At 32.9% G+C, this 22,055-nt stretch overlaps 1 protein-coding gene across 7 annotated transcripts in view; it reads left to right on the top strand.

Moving 5' to 3' along the window:
* LOC126752855 (tyrosine-protein phosphatase Lar) overlaps nucleotides 1–22,055 on the top strand; it is a 966,561-nt gene that overhangs the window by 808,168 nt on the left and 136,338 nt on the right. For all 7 annotated transcript variants that reach the window (XM_050463852.1, XM_050463853.1, XM_050463854.1 and 4 more), the window contains exons 11-13: nucleotides 20,866–21,102; nucleotides 21,189–21,335; nucleotides 21,443–21,576. In XM_050463852.1, the coding sequence (XP_050319809.1) occupies nucleotides 20,866–21,102; nucleotides 21,189–21,335; nucleotides 21,443–21,576 (518 nt within the window). The remainder of the gene's footprint in view (nucleotides 1–20,865; nucleotides 21,103–21,188; nucleotides 21,336–21,442; nucleotides 21,577–22,055) is intronic.

Below are 22,055 nucleotides of genomic sequence, written 5' to 3' on the forward strand. Positions count from 1 at the left end.
CAGTCGGATAAAATGCTGTAAGGATCTTACAAACACATTATCTATGGAGTCCGGTGATGTCTAAGTTGACTTAGTTAAAGAAATTGCAGGCGTAAATTTTAAATTTAGCTCTCAAAAGCTGTAATAACACTACAAATACCTGTTTCATATGTTTCTTTACATAACCTTGCTACTTCCTACTTTCAGCGTAAAAAAACTTGAGTTTAAGAACAGAGACAATGTAAAAATTTTCTCAAAGCACATTAACTGCATTGCATTATTATATAACCACATAATAAAAATTCCGTAAAAATTTCCGTAATCTGGAAGTATATTTTTTACTCTTCTTTCCGCAAACACACCGTCTCATTTCGCAAATTGCCACCACTTACGCTAATTGAATGTAGTCGACATACCTTGACGCAAGACAGTTGTTAACTCAACGCTTAGCCACCAAAGTCTATGTATGCGTGTAAGCAAATGTTTCCAAACTGCACTTTGATATGCCCCCGACTTCAACTTCAACTTCGGTTAAGTATAAAATAGTCAAGTACCTTGCTGACACTCCCTTTCTTACATTTTACTGCTCCAAACTTCACTCCTTTTCACCACAGAGTGTCGCCTCTGTGCTGCCACTTACCATTTGATGTTCGCCGAATAAGCCATGAAATGACTCGCTAATTACATTTTCTTTATTTTTTCTTCCATGCACATAACTGTATCTTCGCATACTTTCTTAGCTATTCACAATTACTGCAGAATTTGTTTGCGTGCCAATGGGAAGCCTCTCACTCTAAAATGAGGGTTTCTAAAAAAGCGAGTATAACCACCGCTTACATAAAGTGTAGTTAATAACATTTCGTAACTGAAAGTTGTGGCAAGAAAAAAGTGACGCGTCTTGTTGACGACCTGTTTGTGGCACTTCAACTGTCAGCCAACACTTCTGACAATTATCATTCGACTTGTCAGCAAAGTGGCATTGGAATACAAGTTGTAGAAATGCAGTCATTTGCAGCTCATTTTCCAGCTTTTAATTGCAAAAAGTCAAAGAGGCAAAATATGGAATGTGAAAATTATTTACTCGCTTCGCTTTTGCGCTGAAAAGTATGCTTACTCAAGCAACACCTTGACCTCCACTGACGCTGACGTTTGCTTGCAAGAAAATTGTAATTTAAAATGTTTTGATATGACTTAAAAGGTGTGGGTTTCCTTACTTTTGAAGTGTTATTTTAGGTTGTCATTCAAGGAAGTAACGCTTTCGTAGACGAAGTGCTTGTCTGTCATGGCACTCAGTTGCATTTCCGTTCGTCTACCTGGACGCTTTCTGACTTTCTTTAACAAATCACTTTACTCTTGTGAGCAGAAAAATGCTAAAGCTGTCTACATATGCATTAATAGCTTTTCTCTTTGACTTTATACAAATTTTTTTTATAAAATAAAGTAGTATTCTTACACATTAGACACTTATAAATAGAGAGTCGTATGTAGGATAAAGTGATAGTACGGATTAAATGGACTAAAAAAAACAACATTTTCACATATTTTGATACAAATCTTTATTATCGCCTTCACAATAGGCTCCTGAGCTAATACCAGCATACATGCCAACGCTTAATCCAATTATTTTCATACGTTTGATATAAGCTTCAGCCTTGAGATGGCTTCAGTGCACTTATGGCGGAGGAACAAGCTACTTTTACAGTTCAAAACAGACAAAAGTCAAAGAGACCTAACTCTGACGAATGAGATAGCTGATGAGACACGTTTCGTGTTTGATCAAAAAGTCGTTTACAATATCGCTTGAATGTGACGGTGACAAATCCATGCAATTTCTGCCCACAAATATGTTCTTTACGTGCACGCCTCAAAACTGCCAAGTAACATTCCTTATTGATCATTTGACCCAATTTAATAACTTCATTGTGAACCAAATTGAAGCAAACGCTGGTCATCACCTTGATTTTTGACCGAGTGACGCGGTTTTTTGGGTTTCGGCTCATTTCTAGAGCGCCATGCGCTAGATTGTTGGACAATTTCGACGTCATACTCATTAATCCACATTTCGTCACTAGCGTTAATGCGTTTGTAAGCTACGTTGTAAAGTACCTCTTTTGCGACCTCTACTCGAGCTCGTTTTTGCAAAAGATTCAAGTATTTTGGCACGAGTTTAGCATTAACATGCTTCATGCTAATCCGATGTTACCATTATTAACAGAGCAGAAGTATGACTCGGATGAGTCAAGATTTCGATGACTTCACGACCTTAGTTGAGTACTCTATGCCACTTAAATACTTATGTTTGTGATAAACTAGACTACCCAAAACTCTTCTACAACATTTTCAGTGAACTTTCAGTAATTTTGTAGCCATGAACTCGTTGTTCTATCATTACACACGTTCAATATCGCCAGACAAAATTTTCGCGTCTTAAATATGCTGCTGTCAAAGACATATTATTTGGCATATAAAAATCAAATACGGAAATAGAAAAGGTTGTACCAATCTAAAAAAATGTGTTTGTCCATTTGGTTTTCGGGACCAGTTTAAATGAACCAATCCGGCTCAAATTTGATCAGATGGTATTTTGTATAGTTTTAGACTTACACTTATATTTTTCGTTTTTCAACCTAAAAATAGCTTCATATTCATATGGTATAATAGAAAATGAGTTCATTGGCTTTTAAATATGAAGTGCCCCTTATGAGCTTCTTTCCTTATTTATATTTTTACCTCTCACCTTATAAACAAATCTTTGTCTTTTGAATTCATATCTCATATATGTTATGTCGTCCTTATTTTCAAAATTTTTTCTTGAATAACTAGCCACATTTTCTATATTCACTGTACAATATTCTTGTCCCAGAAGATAAGTGATGATATAGAAATGTAATATTTGATTCCCTTGAACATTTTAACACTCTAATAGGCACTTATATAAAAAATTCGTAAGAGGAAACGAAATAACCTTTGGAAAACCTCGAGAGTGCATAATAATTTTAGTTTTACTATATCGTAGTAGCAAGAGCACAATAGGCCTTAGGTCGTAGTGCAATCCTCATTTATTTACCTATTTCTATTATGTAAATATTCTAAAAAAAGAATATATGAATATATCTTACAAATTCTAGCCAACTCCGACTACTCATTTCAAAAGATTGCGTCTAAATATTTTCGTATTTTTTGTTTAAATACTTCTTCGATATGCAAAGTTATATTAAAATTTCCATGTATGCATAAATACATACATACATACTCAACTCACTTATTTAGCACTTACTAACACCCCACAATTCGTACTAAATTCTTCCATATGCAAAATTGTGTAATAATTTCATTAATAATCCCATTTGGAGTATGAATTTAAATAACAAATGAACTAGCACAGAGGGACAGAGCAAATCGGAAATTCGTGTGCTATTCCATGTATGCATATTAGCAGGCACAGAATAATCACATATGTACATGCATAGAATAAGCTTTCATATATTAAGGGAGATATACATTGGACAATCGTATTAGGACTGTGCGTTCTTTGGCAAGCATTGACTACGGAATTAGAATCGAAATATTCAATGAAAGAGGTTTCCACTGCTGCAGTGATTCCAACCTTGTTCGTTGATTAAACCTAAAAAACAAATATCGCTTAAAGATATTGTCTGCATAATGACCTACGAATGAAAAAATTCACAATTGACAGAATAGAGACGCTTAAAAAATTATTTTGCCCATAAATTGTGGTCGTTTTTGCCCCGCCTCGATTTCTGATCAGGTAGGCTGCATGGAAAACTATGTTCTGTAACATGAAAAAAAACTATCAGCGGCCACAACACAAAAAAAAATAATTCAAAATTTCATAAAAATTGAGTAAAATAGCAACTGAACAGATTGCTGAAAGATTGAATTTGTCTAACGCGACCGTTTATGTGCTCATGAAATGTCTAGAATTAATTGCGAAGCTTGACAAATTTGCTTCGTCGCAACAATATCTATAATTTGCTTATCAAACGACAAAAAAATTATACATTTTTGAAGCGCATTGTTGCTGGCCATGAAAAGTGGGTTGTCTACAAGACTGTAAAGTGCCAGAGGTCATGGTCTAAAAAAGAAGAACCAGTTAATTCAAAGGATAAACCAGTTCAAACCCCTCCGAAGGCCCATAGTTGCTGACTTTGAAAAGGCTATATTGTCTGTTTGGTGGGATTTCAAAGCAATAGTTTATTTCGAGCTTTTATTCAACAATACCACTATTAATTGTGCAGCTAATTGCGGACAGCTCGACAAAATGAGTGAGAGAAGAGGCTAGAATTGATAATACAAAGATTTCACCAAGATAATGCGAGACTTAATAGAAGTTTGATCACCCGTCAAAAGTTTTTGCAGCTTTATGATGAGCTATCACACCCACCACATTCTGCAGACCTGGGAATTTTTTGGTTGGAAGAACCTTCGCCTCAAATCAGAACGTCAGAAATCGATTGAAACAGTTTTTTTGCCTGCAATGATCAATTTTATGAACGTGGAATCAATCTCTTGCGCAAAAGATGGCAAAAGCTATTGGGTTAAAATTGGGAATATTAATTTCATAAAACGTTTTACACAACAAAAAAATCGTGTTTAAACTGCACTAAAAAAGAAAAAATTACTTAGTGAATGAATGTGGACAAAAAATAGTAAGACTTTTTATTTTAAATTTCGCGAAAAAGCCGACTCGTCCTGAGTTGGTATGGCTATCAGTGACATCTGTGTCAAATGTCTTCCGTCTGACCTCCAGGAAATCATGAAACATGATTATTATTAGCGGTGAGTCTTTGATCTATGCTTATCACCCGGAAACTGACGAATATCGTGGCAAAGATGAGCCGAAGCCAAAAAACCACGTCAAAGCAGGTCAAAATGTTGGAAAAAACGTTTGCACAAGTATATTGGGCACAAGGGGATTATTTTGAGGGGGACGACGTAGATTTTGAAGCATAAATTGAAATTTGTAAAATTATGAACAAAGTCTTAGATTTTTTTCTCATAACAGTATGACTACAAGCATCCCCTACATCAGTTAGGTAACAATATTCACTCGATGGCGCTGCTATCAATTTTTTATATACTATATGGTTTAGAAACTGAATGAACCGCTTGTGGCAAAATACTAATCGATAAAAAAATTATTAGGAAATTTAATTAAGTTTCTTACAAATCACTAACTATCTTTATAACATAATAGTGAAACTGAACGCTTAACTTTAAGAAAGTATATTTCAAGATCTTCGCCTTATAACTTCTCATAGACTTTTCTTGATACAATTCTTAAAAGCAAAATTCCGTAACATGCTAGTCTCATTATATATGTAGTTTCATTGCAACTACTCACCTGTCAACACCTGCATGCACTCGCCCTTCGCAATAAACAAATGAAAATATAAATATGTATGAAAAATCAGAGTGCAGACAGATGCACACCCCGAATGGGTGTATGTGTCGCTACAATAACAGTAAGAGCAACAATGAAAACACCTTTAATAAGCAACAAGGTAATGCACGGTAGGTGAGGCATTCAGACGACAAAGCAGGAAGTCACTGCAAGAGAGAAAAAAACAATAACTTCATTCGCATATGAAAACGCCTGACGCAGCGGAAATGCAGTTGAGGTACACCGCATGAGCAGAAATGCGCATACATACATATAAACATACACAAATATATGAAATGAAGGTACAGACCCAGCTGCCTTAAAAAATACCGGTGTGTGCAACAACTTGCGAACTGCAGGTTTGTTTACAGTCATATCCCTGTCGACGACAATCTCGCTATGCGCCTGTGTGCGCCATATTTTTATTGTCCTTGTCAACGTGGTCCTTATACTGTTGTACTTCCTTTGTGGTAGTTGTGTGTATTTTTTCAGTAGCATTTTTCATTTTTTTTTATTTTTTATTTACTTTCAACTTTTTGGCCGCTAAATTGCAGCTCTTCAGACTTCTTGCATGCTATGCCTTTTTAAGGTGGATCCAACGAAGTCATATGTACATTTAATGTATACAACAACTCACATTCTTTTGCGGTTTTTCATTTTGCGCAATTTCCTTTTCTCACTTTTGCACTTTCCCTTATTACCATCTTTGCTTTTGTTTTCAGCCTTAAGGTGTGCTTGACGCCTGTATGTAGGCTTCTTAATTTGTTGCATTGACTTTTAACTGCGAATTTTCACTGTTACCAAGATGCGTGTTATAATTGTTATTTACGGAATGTACCTATATACATGTATATGTAAATATATAGCTGTACAAACCTTGGTGGTTAAGCTTGGTTTGCTTGCCTCGCCTGTGGTCTGTTAACATTTGCAATGCTCTAATGAAATTCTTACATATGCACAGACATTTGTAATTAAGGAGATGCTCAACATGTGGCCGGTAAATTTACTAATTATGAAGGTGTTCTATGTGGAGCTCGGTTGGAGTAAAGTTTTATGAAAAACTAATAGTACAATGAAAGCTTCAGTAGTACAATGAAAGCTTCAGTATTTTTTATCTTTTTTATAACTTACCTAAGTAATGCTTGACAAACATGTTTCATTTATTTCGCAAAAATATTTATGAACAACTAATTATACACTGAAAGCTTCAGTGAAAGCTTTCACTTTTTTTCTTATAGTTTAATTATTGACGAACATGCTTCATTTATTTGCAGGATTCTGTTATAAACTTGTAAGATTGTACTATTTTAAAACACATGCACAGTAGTTGTACACTGGGCATTAGAAAGCTTTCACTTCGGTTTAAATAATATAATAAAGAAGGTACCATTTTTTCTAAACAAAAAAAAACGATTCATTAAACTTATAAATGATACTCGTTCAAATCTTAAACCACATAATAGCACAAGGGCACTTAAAGGCTCTTAAAGCTAAAGATGCTTTTCAGTAAAAAGTAGTGTCAATAATACAGAACTCTTTTTCAATATGAAATGTGATATTAGAATAGAGTTTTGTATATATTCGTTTTGTAGCCGTTCAATGTTTTCGTGAAAGCTACTTGACAACTTCATTTTTCTCAGAAAAAAGCTCACTTAGGTTAATCACAGCTTTTCTGAACAAAACATTTTACTTAAATTACACATTAGTCTAACTTCTTAAATGACATCTTTAAACATTTCATTCTAGAAGTTCACGTTTTTAATACTTAATTGAATTTCGAATCCAAAGCTTTAAAAACTACAAAGTGTTTCAAAAACTTTAGAATTATTAATTATATTTCACTTTTGGCTATAATAAATGAAGCTTTAAAAAGCTGAAAAAAGCTTCAAAAAAATTTTAATATCTGAATAGGTTTATAAAAACAACATTAAAAAGCTTATCAAAAAAATATAATATCGCTAAAAAAGCTTCAAAAAGCTCTAAATACCTTAACAAAAAATGGTTGCATTTTTAATTATATTACATTTTTTAAGTTTATTCTTTTAATTATTAATTGTGTTTTGTAACTGAAGCTTTGAAGAGCTGCAGAAAACTTCAAAAGCTTAAAAAATACTTTAATTTCTAAATTCGTTTATGAAAAACAGCTTTAAAAAGCTTCTAAAAACATAATAATGCTTAATAAAGGTTAAAAAAGCTATAAGAACCTTCAAAAAAATTTAAAAAGCTTCAACATTTTTAATGATATTTAATTTCTATGGCTATATGACAGCATATTTAACATTTTGCTTAATATTGAGATTATTTCCACTTAGTGTTTGAGATATCTAAAAGCTCGTCCGTGAGTTTATAAAAAATACATCTGGAAAACTTTTCTATAAGCTTTATAGTATCTTATAGACTTATCCCACGATTTTAAAAATTATCAGAACTCCATTGTAAATTGCTTATGGCGCTTTAGAAGATATTAAATTTCTTTTGACTTATTTGGAAATTAACACATTATTTTCACATTACAATCATGTGAATTTTCATAAATAATTCAGAACCTTTCACAGATTTGATTAAATTTTCCAAAATTTCGTTCATATTGTACAAATGAAAAAAGCAATCATAACAATCGCACGTTTTAAAGAGCTCCAACTATTAATATACCTACCTACCCACCAACAACGGGGCTTAATTTGTTCCTTTCTGCGCCCATATACGCGCAATGAATTTCAATTAAGCAATTATGAATGCGTGGCAAAGCGAAACACGGCTGGGCAGGCAAGCAAGGAACTCTACTTTTGCCAAAAGCGATGGCAAGTTCACAGGGTCACTGCACTTGCACGCAAACCGCGTGCCTCTTAACTACAAAAATAGCAGCAATAATAAGAATTAAATTTGTAAGCGGAAACACTACAGACAGACGTGGAAAATATACAACTGACTATGGTGGCTAACGAAGTGCTGAGGTGGGTAAATTTGGTAGCCTTTATGGCTTGAGTTTTGCGTTGCCATTGCGTATACGCGACTTTTGCGTATTTTATGGCAAGAAGCAAAGCGAACATTACGCTAATAACTCTCGCTTAAAGTATTAAGATGATTTTTTGTGGAATACGGTGGGTTGTTGTCCGAAGTAACCTTACGGTATCCCACGATATTATTCAAATCGACCAAATGTATCGGCTGTAACACGTTTCGATTTCAGATTATTATACATATACTACTAGATATGAATATATATGTATGTAAAAGCTATAACAGTTTCTTTGCAGCTGAATATAACTTTTTTTTATGGCTTAGATCATAATATTAGACTTCATTAGCCATTTTGGGAGATACTAAAATGCTCTTATTTTGGTATTCGAAATATTTTTGCTCAAAATTTTACATGCTTCGATTCTTGCTACTATCATAATGGTCATTAAAATAATAAATAATACTTGAAATGCATGAAATTCACGAAATACACATCCCTTTTCAGTAAAATAGCCAGCTAAGCGCATTCTTAGCAACACATACCAAAGGAGCTTGTTTGTCACTTGACAATTTGTGGCATGCATCACTTGTCATATAATCAGAATTCAACACATATTTGGCCCAAACTTAACACAAGTCTACAAACATATAACTGCATATTTATCCCTACATATATGCTGTCCGCCCGCGTAGCTGGCGTCAGTTTAGTAGACATGCTAGTAGCCTTTAAAGCAACCCATAAACTTCATGTCCTACAGGAGTTGTTTGTGTAATATTTTTGATAAATTTACACGCCACATCGTTAGTCACAATTAGTGTGGAGGGTGTGTGCGCATACAAAAGCATGCATAAAATTTCATTAAACGCCAACACATACTCACACCCACACGCAAACTAAAATGTCGACAAGAAAGCAGTCTGCCTTCAAGGCAGCAACACGACGCACGTCCAAGCGACCTTTAGTGATATTTAGTGCCGAACATAAAGGACTCTGTGATTTCCATATATATATATATATATATATATATATATATATATATATGTATGTGTGTCTTCAAAAAAGCTTTGGGTTCATTTGTGCACTCATATTAGCATGGTTTTGGGCGCATATACTTATAAAGCATAAAATAGCACACATAAAATATAATCTACAGTCAAATGATGCTATAAAATGAGTTGCTTACTTGAATGGCCAGTTTAGTGGAGTAGTGTGCTAGCGTGACAATACGCCCAAAATTTTGCATACTTTTAGGCGTGCAAGTCTATAAAATATAAAGTTAGACCTGTTTGGAGTCGTAAAACTAACAAAGAGCAACTGCTTTTGAATTTTGCTATGAAAACAGTGAAGATTAATACAAGCAGACTACAAGTTAAGCTACAAAATAGACACAAGAAGCTCAAAAGTGACACCCAACTATGCAAATGTGACCGAACTAAGAACCTTTTTGTAGGCAAAGTGTGCTTTAAATGATGTTTTGATAGTGATGGTAGTGATAATCGAAAAGAGGAGGCGTTATAAAATGTATTTTGGAAAGACACAATGGTGAAGTAATGAAGAAGGTGAAGAAGGCGACATTAATTATAATGAAGCTGATAGTAGCTGTGATTATGATGACGTGGTCGTGTTGACATAACGCATAATGTAGATGTAGATATAGATCATTATTTAAAGGCGTAAATAGTTATTGTGGCTAAAAAACTTAGCCCACTTTAAGGCGCTAGGTGCTGCTGATTGAAATACAATTAGTAAATGAGGTTGTAGGACATGAAAATGAATTAAAAATAGGTAAAAGAAGAAGGAACCCCCAAAAATTCAATCGTCAAACAAAAAATCGCTAAAATAAAAAAAATTCTGAAAACTAAAATTCCTAAACTCAAAAAGTAATTTTGCTGAAAATATTTCGCCGCGAAATAATATTTTATTTATCGCCATGTAGTAATAACTTATATAGTATATCTCATATGAAATAAAGAGTATCCATTTTGAATTTGGAAATTTTGAACCCATATAATATATGATAGTAAAGTTTTTGGAAGTGTTCCGAAATAGTATCCCAGTTGAAATCATCTTTATATAAGTGTACAATTTTCATGATTAATATGACTTTTAATATTGCATACCTTTAGGCTGTTTTTATCTTCCGCAAAAATCTCTAGGCCTCACAACAGTCCTAGTAAAATTTATCTTAAACTCTATACCATTTTAAAAAAGCTATAAATATCCTCAACCTAAATGTATACTGCGAAATCTATTTCGCATACCAAAATCTACTACTACAATTAAATATACGTTATTACATGTCTTTATGACTGAGTTGGCTTAGTATATTGCATACCTTTAGGCTGTTTTTATCTTCCGCAAAAATCTCTAGGCCTCAAATGGTCTTAGAAAAATATTTCTTGAAGTCTATCCTATATTAAAGAAGTTTTAGATATGATCATCTTAAATGTATACTACGAAATCTACTAAAATCTGTTAGGTACTACTATTAAATATAAGCTACTAAAATATCTAGCTCGCCGTATTCGTAGAACGACAAAACTCTCCTTCTCCCACTACTAAAAATACCGATTTTATTTTAAATTATTATTCATCATCTAAAAAATATCTAGGTTAGAAAACAGTCTTAGAACAGTCCTATAGCAAAATTATGGCAAATATAATCATCAGAAATGCATACTGCGTGAGAAAATTTATTATTCCTACTAAATATGTATATGCTATAAGAAGATGTGTTCAATTTTCAATTGCTAAAAGTTTAAATTTTACATGTTTTTAGGCTATATTCTCCTTTTAAAACTATTATTATTTATTATTTATCTGCTTAAACAAATCAAGGTTACAATATATTCTTAGCACAAATTCTATCAAAATCTTTCCGTTGCTATAAATCTTACATATATTATGATCCTAAATGTATACTACAAGGGAATCTACCACTATTAAACTATATACTTTTCTCTTGTAAATAGTTTCTAAACTAAATATTGAATATTTTTCTTTTAAAATTCAAAATCCTAAGAATAGATAAATGTTTTCAAAATCTTGGCGAAATTTAAATTTTTATTTATTTTACCATTCTAAATGTATACTAAGAGAGAAAAAAACTATACTATATACTTTTCACTTGAAAATAGTTTTTAAACTTAATTTTGCATATTTTTGTGCAGAACATTTCTTTTAAAATTCAAAATCTTACAAATATATAAATGTTTACATCATCCTAAATGTATATTACGTGAGAAACACTCGACCGACTTCAACTAAATGTATATTACGTGAAGGAATGTACACTTTTCTCGTGCTAAAATACTTAAACCTAATATTGCATATTTTTGACTGCATTTCTGTCTTAAAATTGTTATTATAATTTTTATATTTTAGAAATATCTCGGTTAAAAAATATTTTTAGGATAAAAGTCGAAATCTTTGCAATACCAGAAATTTCATTCAATCATCCTAAATGTATACTTCAAAAAAAAATTATTTCTGTTTTCTAATAATATCTCAGTTACAAAATGTTTTTAGAAAAAGGTCTATCAAAAATCTTGGCCATGCTAGAAATTTTCTTATTTTATTATCCTAAATGTATACTACAAAAGAAAAAATTGTTTTTATTTTCTAATATTTCAGTTACAAAATATTAAAAAAAAAAATCTTTAAAAAATTTTGGCCTTGCTAGAAATTTTATTCAATCATCCTAAATGTATATTACAAAAGAAAAAATTGTACTAAATATATGCTAATGGAGTATACCCTTTTCACAGTAACCAGTACTGATTATCTTGTTCTTTCCTCCTCAAAAGTAATACATTCATTTCCGGCAAACAGAAATAACTTCTACTCACTTCAACTGCTCAGCCAACCACATAAAATAACGCCACTTGTAGCAAACAATTTGCGTAATTTACGGCAATTGCCTAAAAGTATGCAACATTTTATTGATAAATTGCAAGCGACAACTACTGCACGTACACACAAAATATGTAGCATGACGCTTCAGCTGCCAACAACGCCTATAAACAATTTTATTTCAATGGTTTGCCGTTACGACCCATACAAACGCTCCACTAAAATTGTGTAGCAATAAAAGTTTGACGCAATAAAACATAAATAAATAAAAATTACAACTGACAGCAACAATAGATGAATGCATGAATGAAACAAGCGAGCCTTGCAACAGCAGCTACAGCGCGGAAGCAAAAAATAAATAACACAAACAATAAAAATAAGTTGCTAGTTGTTATAGTGAAGCCTGAAAATATGCAATAAATTTCTAAGCAATCCAATTTGATGTATCTCGTTAACTTGCTGACTCACCGAACAGCAGACAGTTGATGGCATTTTTTCAACACCACTTTATGCCTGAATACACTTGGTAGTTGCCATCTCCCATGGACATATATATTTTCATAACATTTAATTTTTATTACACAACTGTTGACCGACTGTTTAGCACAACGTCGCTTCCTGCGTTGTTTTTGTGTGTGCGCCACACCAACATTTTTCAGGTCATCACACACCGCAGTCGCCATTAAAATGATTTAGCGCCAGAGTCAATGGTCTATTAATTTTTTATCACAGTTTTAGTTGACGCTGTCGTTCGGACAACATGCGTTTTTGGAATGCTGTCACAAAAAATTAGTTACTGTTGCATGCATTTAGGCGTCAGCAGTTTTTGCAGCAATCAACTTTCGCTTGCGCTTTTGAATAGATAACGAGTGGCGTTGTTGCCTTTTTTGTTCGCGAAATCGGTGGCAATATATTTTTTCTTTACAGCTATGTGCATTTGTGTTTGTGTGTGTGTAAGCTCGTGCATATAAAGTACGCGTCATTACGCTTGATTGCCTAAAAACAGGCAATAAAGTCAAGTGATGTGTAAATAAATAGTTGTAACATATTTTTTAAACGGATGCAACATTTAAACAATGGCTAATAGGCATGTATGAACATTTTTTGAACAACCACATATGTACGTCTTAATGGCAATAAATTTTATCGGAAAGCACCATATTTATGGTAATGACTTTTTCTATAAATTTATTTGCTTTCAGTTATAGCGGTATTGAAGCATTTTTGGTGTTTACTGCATACTGTGCAGCTTTAAGGCTATTAAATGATAATTTTTTGTCACTAACACCCCCACTATGTCGAAATTTGCCTTTAAAATTTCTGGTAGCAAATATTTCCTATTGCTAAAAACAAAAAAATTAAACTATTTCTCAAATATAAATTTGAACATTTACATTTTTCGAAAAATTGAACGACTCAAATATAAATTTGAAGATACATTTTCTTAAATTTTTTTAATATTCTTTTCATGTTTTCTAGGAGGTCTAAAAATATATCAGGCCCATATAATTTATTACTACTTTCAAGAAAATATATCAGATTTGATTTGATTCAGATTTGAGCCCACAAAATGGACACAGCAAAAAATCTTAAAATCCAATAATTTTGCAAATTATATTTTATAAATTTATTGTGGCAAATAAGTACCCGTAAATTCTAAATAAAACGTAAAATATTTAATTATTCATCAATATTTATTTTGTCGCCTTCAAAGTAATCCCTACCACTTATGCCTACGATTTTTCGCGTCCTCGAAATACTTTTCATAAGCACTTTTTTTGGATGGCCTTCAGCTCCTTCAGCAATTTTTGTTTTATCTCTTTGATCGACTGAAAATGGGTTCCACAGAGCAGCAATTTCAGTTTTGGGAACAAAACAACATCACTCCGTGCCAAAACGGACTCGCAAAAGATGTCGAACTCTCTTGCCATCTCTCTAACACTTGCCTGATTTTCAAGCACCATATCCTTAATTTTTTTATATTTTTATCAATTGAAGATGTAACACAATGTATATATATATAAATTCAATGTCGAAGTAAACAAGATTGATATAATATTTCTTCAGCTTTGATTTCATATCTTCTCTTCATGTCAAATATATGAAATTATGTGAAACTGCCCTGTGCTCTTTGAAAAGCTTATTACTTTGGAAAATGTATAATGTCTGCACTCACCGACTTTTCTTCTGATTCAAATCTTATTAACGGGTTTTCTATGGAGACGCTACGAAATTTAGCTTCGTGCACCGATGTTTTTTCTTGACAGCAAACAATTGAAGAGATGCCAATGTATTTTTTCAATAATAAAGAATATTTCTTCAGCTAATTTCCAATCATCTCTTCATGTCAAATATATGAAATTACGGATATTCTGTGTTCTTTGAAAAGCTTATTTCAAAAATGTGTACTGCCGATCGAATAAAATTCTGATTCAAATCTTATTAACGGGGTTTTCTATTGGGACGCTACAAAGAGTTAGAAAGAAAATGGTCAGAACGATGTTAATAAAATTTGGGTCAAATATAGAAGAAACGCCGCCGCAAAGAGTTGAAAAAAAAAAACCGTCAGATGAGTTAACTTTGTTGAGAAGACTATGTGGAGTAGTAAATCACCATTTTTAAAAATACTATTAACGCCTATTAACGCCACTGAACGTTGTTATTTATTTTAAAGTACAAAATGTATGAAAATAATCATAAATTCAGGACCAATTCTCTTTTGCTCGATATGACCACCTTTTGCCTTAACTATGGCCTTGAGACGGTCAAAAAACGAATCGCAAGCTGCCCGATTGTGACTTGCCGATATTTTGGCCCACTCACGGACAATGGTTTTCTTCAGCCATTCTTGAGACTGCGTGTATTTTTTATCTTGTTGACCGCTCCATGGTTTGCGAGAAATGTTTGTTTGCCATTTCAAAGCAGCCTCCAGAACACTTTCCCGATAATATGTCGCATATACTTTGACGCCAGGCATCTGCGGTGACAGCAGACCAAACCATTATTTGTGGCGGGTGCTGCCTCTTGGTGGCCAACAGATGACTTAGATTCTCGTGTGAACGGTCGATCAAGTAAACCCTATCGTTTTGAGAGTTTACGAATTGCTCAATTGGAAAAATTTTTTCGTCAGAAAACACAATCTTCGGAATTTGACCGCTTTCGGCCAAGCGAAGCAACTGCTTCGCTCTCTCAAGTCTTACTTGTTGCTACATCGGTGTGAGATCATGGGCCTTTTGGAACTTGTAAGGCTTGACCTTGAGCTCATTTTTCAATATGCGGCGGATGCTGCGGTCGGATATTTTCAGTTCTTTAGCCATTTGATTGGCACTTCGTCGTGGATTTCGCTCAAGTCGCTTCTTCACTTTCCGAACCATCTTACGTGACGTTACAGTCTTTTGATGGCCACCTCCATGGCGTTTTGCGATGCTACCAGTATCATTGTAACGAATGATGGTGCGATAAATAAACACTTTATTCACATTACGGTGTTTGAGCTCACGAACAATTGCTGGGTGGGATTTTCCAGATAAATATAAAGTTATCACACTATTACGTTTGACTTCCATCGCTGATCACTTTTTTTTGCGTTCACTTTTGGCAAAACGCTTTTGCACACTTGTGAACAATACTCCGAACTGTCATTTAGCAAATTTATAAACAGCTGATTCCAGTGCGACAGCGGCGCGAATGGTCTGAAGTTGGTTACACTTCGAGTGCAGGACCCTGTATATACAAATACCAACTCTTATCAGAGATTTGAGCACTTAATATATATACTGCAAATTTGTATATTTTAGTGCTCAGAGAACTAGCGAATGCTAGTTATTTAAAGAAGAAATTAAAAAAATTCCTCATCTACCTGTTTATCTTTCTTGCTTCAATATAACAGTCGCTGGAAAGAAACCTGGTGACTGAGGCTACAAAAGATCCTAAAAAAATAGGAAGATAGCAATAATTGGGAGTATCGTTGCGATGATACCACTGTTGAGTAACAAAAAATATTAAACAAGATAAAAGAAATCATCATGATTCCTAACCATTTCTTTGTGCGGCGTTCCGTTTTTTTTTTATTTATTTTTTATTTTTGAAGATTTTATAAAAATATGTATTTTTTTGAAGATTTAATAAAAATATGTAAAGATTTTTTTTTTATAAATTATATAAAATTCAAAAACCAAAGAAAACTATTATTAATAAAGGAAGATGAGTACAGGGAATGGCGAATGCACTAAATAAAATTTTTATTTTTGCGCAAATGCTGACTTTCGGCAAAAATTGATTTTCGTAAAAAAAATTACATTTAAGGGAGACTTAAAAATTCGGAAATATCTAATCTTGAAAACATAAATATATATTATATAATTAAAAACATAAATATATATTATATAAATAAAAAAAAAATAAAGTGAGGTTTCTTATCATTTTAAAGAAAAAACACAGAAACTTCAAATTTTATAGAGGAATGTTTATTATCATTCGAAAGAAAATTCTTTGGCATTTATTTTTTGACGGTTATCTCCTTCAAACGCGGCTACCTCCTAGTCCGTCCGTTGAGTCCAATTTTCGATGACTTGTTCGAGCATTTCGACTGGTAACTGGCGAATGACACGCGTGATGTTTTGCTCCAAAGCCTGAATCGAAGCGGGATTGTCCGCATAGACTTTAGACTTTACATATCCCTACAAGAAAAAGCCTAAGTAGTGTACTACCACACGATCCTGGTCGACCAATCGACCGGCCCAAAACATAAAATTATCTGCTCACCGAAGTGTCCTCTTAATAAATCCATTGCTTGATGCGATGTGTGGGAAGTGGGGCCGTCTTGTCGAAATCTTGAATGAAATGACAGTTCTTGAATTTCTTTAGGTTGCTCTTTGCCCCAAATGCTACAATTTTGCTTATTTGCATAAACATTGTACCAAAAATGGGCCTCATCTAATAAAATTTGGCTCGAAAACGTCGAATCTTCTTGGAACTTTTCCAAAGCTCATAGAGCGAAGCGATGTCGCTTGGCAAGATCGAGCGGGTTCAGTACTTGCACAAGCTGTTCTATACGTCAGTCCGAGTTGCTGCAAACGACGCCGAATCGACTCTCCACGGTCTTCGTGTACATTCTCAGTCACTCCACAGAAATCTATGTTATTGATTTGAGTAGAGAAAAACCAACGCGTTTGTGCCGTACTTAATGCGTTTTTGGATAACATTATATATATACTATATATATTATTAGATTCCTTGAATACTTTTATATAAAGCAAAATAACCTAATTTTTCACAAAATTTTAATTTAACTAAAGTCATAAATATTTATGCTGTCAACACTTTGACATAATACTGGAAATCATCAAATTCGCATAATTACCAGAATCAACAATTTTAAATAAGCTCAACACTATGTTCGCCCACAAAACTACGCTTTAACGCTCAAATATATGCTTTGCTCTTCAGCAAGGCAAAAATTCACTTTAACTTCATTAATATTTTTACGATGTGTGCGTGTGCCGCTCTATTTCAACGCAACGCATTTAGCCGTAGTTGGTGGTCACACCTACCAGCTGTGCATTGGCGGTCCATTTTCAACTTATTTGATCACATATTTTTGCCATAAATTGCCAATATTGCGGTCGACCCGGCCAATATTGACCACACTTTATGTTGGCAAAAAGTATTTAACACACACACAAACATACAGATAAGTACATTGGAGTGTGTAGGCGACAAGGCAGAAGGCCACAAGTGCCGCAATATTTATTAAATATTTCATGCCGCACAAATTATAGTCAGTAGTGTAAAGAAAATGGTGCACGCTGTGTATATGTATGTATGTGTGTGTGTGTGGGGGTTGGTATATATATTTAGACCAGCGTTCACTTTTTGGTAAGAAAAAAATAGGAACATTTCTTGCGGTCTACAAATTGCTGCCAATTTATTAGATTGGCCACAAAGCGGCAGTGTAGAGAAGAGCTCTCTGTTTCGGCTTGCTGCTTCCTTATTGACTCTTTAAATAATTTCCTGCATAATTCTCATTTTTTAATATATGCATGAATTATTTATTCAATAATTTACCCTATTGACTTCATCAATTTCCACTTCATAAATTCTCTCATTAACACAAAACACTAAGTCTGACGTAAATTATGCTTAAAAAAATTTTATAAATGCGAATGTACATAAATAAATATTAGGGTGGTTCAATGAATTAGATGCAATTTTATTATTTTAGTATGACCTTAAATAGGAATAAGATTTTGTTATTTGGGTATTTAAGACCCACCTTAATAAATAAGAAATATTTATGATTTAATGGTATTGGTATCGATTAAACGGCTGGGACTGTGAGAACCACATTAATGAGTATATTTGTTGAGAAACCCAATTAAACTTCGGTTTATTAGATAAGAATATTTGCATTAAAAGCTTCGTAATACAATTGTTTGATTAATTAAGTGCCACCTTAATACGTATTTGCAAAAATATATATATTTCTAGCTATGTTTATTAATACGCCCTTCCAATAAGTGCTTTAAATGCATCATACAAGTGAAAATACATACATATATGCACATAACTATTTTTAGACCACCTTAATGAATATAAATTTCATGTTTATTTATATCGTCATTTTCACCTTAAATGCGTTGTAAGAGTGAAAAACGTATTAATTTGATTTTTTCAGAAGCACCCTAATGCGTAAATCCTTTTATGAGAACGTTTATTTATTTAAATAAATATTCATAAATTAATAAATAAACATAAATGTATGCATATATTCGTAATTGCTTCTTATTACTGCTTTAAGTGCGTTTTGTTCTTGAAAAAATCGCAAATTAGTTTTTTGTGAACCACCTTAATGTTTACATGCATATTTAGCAATATATTTATCATCTATGATTGTCGTATGAACAACAATTTTACCGCATTAAACGCTTCGTAAAGCTGAACATTTTTTTATTTCATTATTTAACGACGACCTTAATGTGTAAATTTAAATATAAAAAAATATTTGTATTTTATATTGAACGTTCTTTTATTAGCTATTCCAAAAAAAGTCGAAAAACTGAAAACTATGTTTTTTAATATTTTCAGGACCACCTTAATGCGTAAATTTATGCATAAAAGTATGGTTATTTAAGTCTTTTGGTAATAGCGTCATATAACAGCATTAAATTCATGGTTACACTGATAAAATTGATTGTTGATTGATTGATTGATTTTTTAGGACCACCTTCATATTTATATGTGTATTTAAAAATATATTCACCATTCATGTTTAGTCACAATATTACTACAGTAAGCGTTTCGTAAGGCTGAAAAATAATATATTTCATTATTTAAGGACAACCTTAATGTATAAATTTAAGTATCAAAATATGCTTTTATATTTTTTATTCGAATAAGCACCAAATTAATGTACTAAACGTTTCGAAAAAGGCTAAAAACTTTTTTTTAATTTTTTTTAAGGACCACCTTACTGCTTATACATACATGCACGTATATACAAAATTGCATTTTCTATTCATCTTTCTTCATATTAGCTTTCGAAAAAGGTTAAAAACCAAGTTTTATAATATTTAAGGACCACCTTAATGTACATCTTCATATACTTAAAATAAATTTTTTGTTCATGGTTTTTCATATCCAATGCAAATTGTTGTTTTAATAAAATAATTTCTTTTTTATTATTTTAAGGACCCCACATACGCGTATACATTCGCGTATGTACAAAAATTAAAAAAATCATGTTTCTTAATATTAGCTTTCAAAAAAGGTTTTAAAACCTAATTTTTGTAATATTTTAGAACCACCCTAATCTACATCTTCATATACAAAAAAACACATTTTTTATTCATGGTTTTTCATATTAGCTTCAAATTACTGCTTTAATAAAATAATGATTATGCCATAAATATTATATGTCGTTAAAAGATTTCACACTCACCTAAACACATTTCAACCACACACACACATACACATAGAAAAATCCGCAATTCGAATAGCTGCGGAAAAATAGACATAAATATCTCATCCTCCATACTTTAAGTCCATAAAAATAATGGCAGCGTTGTTTTACTTGTTTATGGCCTTAAAGTCAGTTGTTGTTGTAAGATCGTTAAAATAATTTAATGGCAGTGTGAATTTCCCTCGCACACGCTCTGTTTCTCCTTTTCACTCTCAGGCATATTTATGACTCTTCTTGAGTCAATATTGAAACATAAAAATTTGTTATTTATTATTTGCTCTCTATTGGAAAGCTTTGAGGGGGGAGAGTGAATGATAGCCCTGAAAAGCTCTGCAGATGTGCTGAGAAATGGAAATAAACATCAATTTTCACATATCTTCGTCTTCACACAAGCTTATGTATGTAGTATGTATGTACGATGGCACATACTCATGGTTCGGATTGAAGTGGCGTTAAGGAATGCAAACTGCGTTAAGAATTTCGATTAGCTGTTAATGGTGCTTAATGTGGCTGAAGGGGTTTGACAAAATTATGTCAGCATTGACCTGAGAGACTTTTTTATTAATTCTATATTTTTTTTTTAGATTGTATACCTTTCTACAATCTACTTCTAAACATAAAGGCACATTTATAAATCACGAACTCTATCTTCTATAACCTAAAAAATCTAACTCACCGCACTTTCCTTTTACTATTGCCTACTTTTAGGTGGCTTACAAATCGAAAACAGTCGCGAAGAGGATCAAGGCAAATACGAATGTGTCGCTGAAAATTCAGTTGGCACAGAACACTCGAAAGCAACGAATTTATATGTGAAAGTACGACGTGTGCCGCCCACTTTTTCACGTCCACCAGAGCCCATTAACGAGGTGATGCTGGGAGCGAATTTGAATTTATCCTGCATTGCTGTGGGCTCGCCAATGCCACATGTGAAATGGATGAAAGGTAAGAGAAGCGTAATTATTTTCGCCTCAATGAAAATAAATAAAAAACTTATAAACTTTATTTAAAAAAATTTCACCCACTTTCAGGCGCCCAAGATTTAACACCCGAAAACGATATTCCTATCGGTCGTAATATTCTACAGCTAACAAATATACAACAGAGCGCGAATTTCACCTGCATTGCGGCATCATCTTTGGGGCAGATTGAAGCGACGGCGATGGTGAAAGTTCAATGTAAGTTGTGAAGAAATATATATATATATATATATATATATATATAATATAATAGTGAAAAAAAAGCTCTGTGACTCTAAGTTAATCTTATTTTTGTATGCTTACAGCACTTCCTGCTGCTCCAACGGATGTGCAGATCTCAGAGGTAGCGGCAACCTCAGTTCGCTTGGAATGGTCTTACAAGGGACCGGAAGACTTGCAATACTATGTGATACAGTACAAACCAAAAAATGCAAATCAGGTAGGTTGGAATTAAATAGTGAATAAAAAAACGTCCTAAGAACTTTCACTAAACTCACTTCAACGACTAAGCTTAAAGCTTTCTACTTTACTTTTTTGTACAATCAAAAGACGAGGTTTAGATATTAATAAAGAATTTCCAAAAAGCTTTCATCCAAAAGAATTTTAATTTCACTGCACTCACTTCAACAACTTAGCTTAAAGCTTTCTACTTTACTTATTTGTACAATCAAAAGACATGGATAGATTTAGATACTCATAAAAACAAGCGCCTCGAGCTTTAGACCGAAATTTCGAAAGGCGTGCTTAATTCAATAAAGTTTTAGCTTTTTATTAAAAGCGCTGAACTCCAAAAAAGCTTTCATCCAAAAAAATATTCATTCAATAACACATTTTTAATTAAATAACATCTTTTTTATTTATGGTGAAAGCTTTCACTTAAAACGTGTTTCATCATTGCGAGCTCTTTAATACAAATTT

The sequence above is a fragment of the Bactrocera neohumeralis genome, chromosome 3 (genome assembly GCF_024586455.1).
Source record: "Bactrocera neohumeralis isolate Rockhampton chromosome 3, APGP_CSIRO_Bneo_wtdbg2-racon-allhic-juicebox.fasta_v2, whole genome shotgun sequence".
NCBI lineage: Eukaryota > Metazoa > Arthropoda > Insecta > Diptera > Tephritidae > Bactrocera > Bactrocera neohumeralis.